The 7,128-nt window shown below is 33.1% G+C and overlaps 1 protein-coding gene across 2 annotated transcripts in view; it reads left to right on the plus strand.

Moving 5' to 3' along the window:
• LOC106871137 (urocanate hydratase) overlaps positions 1 to 7,128 on the plus strand; it is a 36,203-nt gene that overhangs the window by 9,610 nt on the left and 19,465 nt on the right. For both annotated transcript variants that reach the window (XM_052966203.1, XM_014917450.2), the window contains exons 7-10: positions 513 to 569; positions 3,043 to 3,129; positions 4,058 to 4,209; positions 5,110 to 5,218. In XM_052966203.1, coding sequence (XP_052822163.1) covers positions 513 to 569; positions 3,043 to 3,129; positions 4,058 to 4,209; positions 5,110 to 5,218 — 405 coding nt within the window. The remainder of the gene's footprint in view (positions 1 to 512; positions 570 to 3,042; positions 3,130 to 4,057; positions 4,210 to 5,109; positions 5,219 to 7,128) is intronic.

The raw sequence follows: 7,128 nt of genomic DNA on the forward strand, positions 1-7,128 counted from the left end.
TCAGTAAGTGTTATTTCTTATTTACTTCTATCTAGAAATCTAAGGAAATTACTTCTATTCCCTTCAAACTTCGCTTTTGTGACCTGGACATCAATGCTTTAAAACTGACTTATTTTCTGTTACTGACCTATTTTCTGTGAAACAGAAATATCATTATAGCAAACATTCTGCTCAATACCACAGATCTGCTTGTTAATTGCTTGACTTTAACCACTTGAACATACCCTTTAGCGGCTGACAATATGTGCATCTCTGATCATGAGCAGGAGTAGTGGTGGAGCATCATAGCAATGTGTTGAAAGAGATTCTTTGAAGTTTGAATAATTGTAACAAAAGCAAAGTTTGAAGGAAATATTAGCTATTTTTCATACTTTCAAGAGATTAACAAATTGGAAATAACAGTTGCTACCCAAGGACAAAAGTCATGTTACACAGTGTTATGATTCTCATTCATTCAGTTTCTTAAAAAAATTCTTAATATATGGTCTTTCATTTAAATCTTCTTGTTTTAGCTGACATTACTCAATGCTGCTCGTATGTATTTAAAAACTGATGATCTTTCTGGAAAGGTAAGATTTCAATATACAGTATTCCCTCACCATATCCCGGTTTATTATTTAAGCTTATGCCAATTTCTCCATGGTTTTGTTTTGCATTTATAATAAAATAAATATATTCAAATTATAAAAATAATAAAAAATATACAGTATTGTTTCTACTTCGTGGATTCTCACCTATTGCGGGGTGTTGGGGGTGTAACACCTGCGATAGTCGAGAGATTACTGTATTCACTTTTTTTAACTATAGTATTACCATGATAACAATAATTGCTGATGTCTCTTTGTGTTATAAATACTAGTCCAAATATATGCATTAACCAGTATCTTCATAATTTTGAATTCAAATTCTGCTTGAATCAACTGAACACCAAACCCTTCAAGATAAATGATTGAATTATTAACTGATAAATTTCATCAGCATTCAAACCTCAGCCCGTATCAGATTAAATTCCCCAATATCTTGGTTCTATATCTTGGTTATCTATCTTCAATGTCGCAAGATTAATTATGCAAATATAAGCTGAGTTATGAGATGAAATAATTCAGGAATATATTACTGTGTTGCTACAGATACAAATATCCCAGAACACATCCCAACATAAAAAAAGATAATTTGCTTGATTATCAATTACACAGTCACCAACATACTACCACCCCTAACTCACACATTTTTACTATCTCTACCTTATGTTTTAATACTACAATACCTTTGCTTCATCTGAAGTAGATAGTAATAAACCACCTCCATTATCCTTACTGCCTCACTTCCCAGAACATATACTAAACACTTTGCCTTCATTGCTACAAGCTAGTGTACTCTCCCAGCTACATCCACTGGCCTACAGGCATACGTTGAAAGCAGGTACATACTAAAAGAAGGGAAATGCCCAAAGCAGGTCCATTCACCCAAGTTATTATCATCATTTTCATCACTTTTTAGCAAATTTATTAAATGGCAGCACCTCCCTCCAGCACCATCATTCTTTCCAAGCTGAACTTTAAGAAGATGATGAGAACTTGGACAAAGAGGAAAGTGTTTATATTAAGTTTCTTCAGTTCTATCTAAAATTCTATCACTTTCTCCATTGTCACAAAGCAGAGGAAAATTGTTTGTCAAATGAAGGTGGAGGAGTGACCCTCAAGATGGCTTCAGTTTTTAATTGGATAATTCTGATAGTAGCAACAGCTGTTCAATATAACTCTACAAGTCATCAATACCTGGACACTGAATGAGTACTTACAGAACAATTTCATCACTCTGCACATATCTTGATGTAATGACCCAACTCCATCTTTCAAATTCCAACTCTGGTGCATATGTCAAAATTATAATGATCATTTTTTTTTTCTACTCTTGGCACAAGACCTGAAACTTTTTTTCAGTAGAAACTAATGAATAAAGAAATCAAACTACATAAACAAACAGCAGCAAAACTGTTCAGAAATTAAATAACGCTAACATATTAAGTAACAATAATAAATTTAATTTATCCTCGACAATTTTTAGTTTTACCAATTTTGAATATATTGCTCCAGCTTAAAACCTCTTACCTACTTGACAATTGCATTTCTAGCTCTGCCTTGAAGGAAGCTTTACTTCTTGAACTCACATTTTTGTGCACAACGATGCTGCTAAACCTCCATTAACAGCACCATATGCAGGTCCTCTCCATTTTCTTTCACACACAGATAATTTTTTCACTGTAGACCTTAATGGTCATAAAGACACTATATCAGTGGATGGACCAAAAAATGCCTTCATAGAGAAAACTTTCCCTGTACCCACTGCAGATGACACACACACAGCATTACAAACATGGCCCACACACCCACCTTCACATTCTAGGACTACCATTGGGATGGATCAGGTACCAGATAAGGATTCTGGATTATTTTTCCAGTTTTTTTACTTAATTTTTGAGAGCAGTTGGGTTCATTTTTAGTATTCTCATTTAGTATTCTCGTTTGAAAAAATGTGGCACCTCAAGGAGACTACCGTACCAGTGATTGTAGGATCTCTAGGAATGATTAAAAAAAGTACTGAAACCTATTTGAAAATGATACCAGGCTTACCATCCCTACAGGAAGTGCAAAAAATCGTGTTAACTGGAATGACTCATGTACTGAGAAGAGCATTATCGCTGTGAAAACAACATCCATTCATGAATTTTTTTTTTATTTATTAATTTTTTTTTTAATACATATTTTGCCTGTGAATTTGCGTGTGTAAATTGGGAATGCATACAATGAGTTTCTCTGCCCGAGGTGTACGGAAAACACTCGGCGAGAAATGGAAGAAAATTTGAAGAAAGAAGAAACAAAAAAAAAAATAATAATAATAATAATAATAATAATAATAATAAGTTGAAGTGAAGACCAAATATATAGTGTGTGTGTTTAATTGGCAAAATATGACCATCCTCAAGTATAACGATTACTATTATTACATGTTATGTATTATGACTATTACTATTTCCAACAGGTATTTGTCACATCTGGCTTGGGAGGCATGAGTGGGGCACAGGCAAAAGCAGCAGTTATTGCAGGTTGTGTTGGAGTTGTAGCTGAGGTGGGTATATTATAATTCAAACTTTAACTCTTACAATCAACTTCAAATGTTAATGATGTGTCTAACAGCAATCAATAGCTGGCCTTCTAATTGTGTGATTTGTGTCTCAATATGGTATTGATGCTATTATTAAACACAGTATGGTATTTGTATTATGTTTGCATTTGTCTAACCACTTCTTGACAACTGGTGTTGATTTGTCTACTCGCTATAACTTAGCAGTTTGGTAAAAGAGGCCAATAAACAAATAGAATAAGCACAAAAATGTTTTAATGTCCTGGGGTCAGTTGTTCAACTAAACCTTTTGAGGTAGTGCCCTTGCATAGCTGCAATTCAATTACTGAAACAAGTAAAATATAGACGATTTGTACTCTAAAGAGATGGTTTAGTCAAAGCTAGAATTTCCTTTTATCATAAGTTTATTAAATCAGTCTGATTTTGTACTAAACAATATCAATTTATATTATATTATGAATTGTTCTTATGTGTTTCCCAAAAACATACCTGTTAATTGATATGACAGTGCCTACTGATAGAAACATCTCAACAAAGGGATTTAAAAAGCTTTCAAAATATAAGGACCTTGAGATTGAGATATCCAGGACGTGGCAATTAAAAACCCTGGGAATGATAAAGAAGGGTAATGACAAATTTTTTGGCCGTATCCCTGGGAAACCAACAGTCCATGAGACTCAAAAAATTATGTTGACATCAACTGCTCACATTCTCGGGAAGTTTCTTTCCATCTAATATATACGTGCCTTAGGTCTTTGGTTGAGACTCGGCTGGAAGATGAAATAAAATGCAATTCAATTGAATAATAATAATAATAATAATAATAATAATAATAATAATAATAATAACAACAACAACAACAACAACAATAATAATAATAATAATGATAATTAACTGCTTTATGTATTTACAGGTTGATAAAAATGCCTTACTTAAACGTTATAAGCAAGGTTGGTTATTGAAGATTGCTGCCAATTTAGATCATTGTGTTGATTTGATTCGAACTGGTCGAAAAGAGAAAAAGCCAACAAGTATTGGTTACCATGGAAATGTTGTGGATTTATGGTAACTTTTATAAATATTTAAAGTGAAAAAAATATCACTTTGTTGAATTCACCTAAAAAACTGTTCATATTTCTTTAGATGTAATTTCAAATCAATAGCAAGGCATTATATGTTCTGAATTCCTATTGAGATTATTACAGAAGCTGGACTTAGTCGTCATATTTCTTATTTGTCAATGTGGATTAAAAACAAACTTTATTGAGTATTTTGTGCATTATCAAGGTCAGGTGCAAGTTAACAGTTAATGGAAGATTTATTAGGGTTACCAAGGTTATTTATAAAGGAGCTAAAGTAAGCTTAAAATTAATAATACATAACTATTCAAGTAGCTTAATGTTTGGATAGGTATAACATATGTTTCCATTGTTTTTCAACCTGATGGCCTTCATCCTACAAACTGTCAGACGATGAAGTAAGAATAATTTTGTTTGTCAGTCAGACACTAAGATAATGATCATTAATGAATAAGTGTTACAAAATTTAAACTAAAGGTCATGTAGAGACTAATCCAGCACATTGATCTTACTGACATTAAGCAAATATTCTGACATGTTGATAACTCAGATTTTTATATATCATTAAGTGTAATAGATACGAACTTTGATCGATAAAGATGTATAAATTCTTGCCTATAGATCAAAGGTATTAATTTGCATTCTTGGGCAAGTCATGACTCTCTATTTGGCTACAAAATTAACAACCATTTCCTATTCCTGACAAAGTGGTTGGTACTAAGAATTTCATCCCACTGTAAGCGTCCCCTCTTGGCCCATGTAAACTGAATAAATTATTCAAAAATCCTTTCGGTTCAGTTTTATTATGCAGAAGTTTATATGTATTTCAGGAAAATTACTATAATTATTATGTTTATAATTCATATGTTGTGTTTCATCTTTTTAGGGATCGTTTGATTACGGAATATGAAAACACTGGTGAATTACTTGTGGATTTGGGATCTGATCAAACATCATGCCACAATCCTTTTGCTGGAGGTTACTATCCAATGCAGGTATAAAATAAAATTAGAATACATAATTCAATTCCAGTAACCAAACTGTGTTACCCATATATAATACCATTTTTTCTTTATATGATGTCAACATCTTACATCTATATCAGGGGTCCCCAAACTATTAAGACCATCGACTCCTTCATGGAATCTTTGACTCTTCATCAACCCCCAGGCATTTACAAGAAAATAAATAAATAATAATAATAATCAAGTAGATGTGCATTTATCGACCCTATGAATAGTCCCATCGATCCCCAGAGGTCGATATCAACCACTTTGGAGACCCCTGATCTGTATCAACTTTATAAAACAATTCATCCAGGAAGGTCTGTAGTCTAATGGTCACATGGAAAACATTAATATAGCCACCCCATCCAAAACATTAACAGCTTGCAACCCTTGAGGTCACTGCACATACAAAATCTCATTATCACTCTGATTCTTCTCCTAGTTGACAAATCCTCCACCATAGTTAAAATGCATTACAAAGACTTGCCTTCCTCAAATTTAGAACAATGCTATTACTTACTCATTCTAAACTACTGGTGCATTAACAACATTTTGTTTCACTACTTTATTGTACTACAGTGTATTTATCCAACATTAAACAGATGTAAACATCATGTCTTTGAATACAATATCTTCATGTAGAGAAAAAGAGGTAGCTACTGAACTAGTTTCAATCCTGTATTGAGATTTTGTCAGTAATTATATACTGTCTTCATGGCTGTGTGGTAAAAAGTTTACTTCCCAGCCACATTGTTCTAGGTTCAGTTGCACTGTATGGCAATTTGGGCAAGTGCCTTCTATTTCTACTATAGCCACAAGACAACCAAAGTCTTGTGAGTGGATATGGTAGGCAGAAACTGAAAGAAATCCATAATGTGTATGTGCGTGTGTGTCTTTGTGTCTGTATTTGCCCCCACCACCATTTGACAACCAGTATTGGTGTGTTTACATACTTGTGACATAGCAGTTCAGCAAAAGATACCAATGGAATAAGTATCAAGCTTTAAAATATATATATATGAACTGGGGTCAATTTATTCAACTAAAATTTTTTCAATACAGTGCCCCAGCCTGGCCACGGTTTCATGACTACTATGAGTAAAAGATAAAAGATAAACCTACTATTTAGTAGCTATATTTGTATCATACTTAATGTAAATACATCATGAAAAATCAAACTATTTTTTTTCTACAGTGTTCACCAGCAGATAATATCTGTTATGGACGTACTATGGATCTTTGTGGTTATTGTCACTGCATGTCGAAATCTTTAAAGAAATTTTTCAATGTTTTGTATAGATGTAATTTTTGACGCTGAATCTGAATTTGTTATTCATTTATTCCAGAAAAATTTGGCAAAAATGTTACAGGCATTCAAAGTTTGATAATTTTCATAATTTTCAGCCAATCAGAAAAGAGCACATTCATTGCCTTTTCCATCATTTGTCACAGTAACAAGAAGTGGGTGGGTGGGGGGCACCGTCATGTCAAAACATTAAACTAGCTAAAGTAAACAGTGAACAAACATTAGAAGATTTGCTTGACAACCAATGTTGGTGTGTTTGCATCCCCATAACTTAGCGGTTTGGCAAAAGTGACTGATAGAATAAGTACTAGGCTTACAAAGAATAAGTCCTGGGGTCGATTTCCTCGACTAAAGGCAGTGCTCCAGCATGGCCACAGTCAAGTGACTGAAACAGGTAAAAGAGTAAAGAGTAAAGAGTAAGCAAATTGAATATTTAAAAGCTATAAAAAAACCAATAGGAGTTGCTAGAAATAACAGTCAAAACATTGCTTAAAACAGACATTTATTTGTTAAAAAACTCAAGAACAAAAGTTTGCAATACACTCTAGGATTTTATAAAATAAACTATCTTTCTCATATTTCCTTCTCCACA

Source organism: Octopus bimaculoides, chromosome 1 (assembly GCF_001194135.2).
Source record: "Octopus bimaculoides isolate UCB-OBI-ISO-001 chromosome 1, ASM119413v2, whole genome shotgun sequence".
Taxonomy (NCBI): Eukaryota; Metazoa; Mollusca; class Cephalopoda; order Octopoda; family Octopodidae; genus Octopus; species Octopus bimaculoides.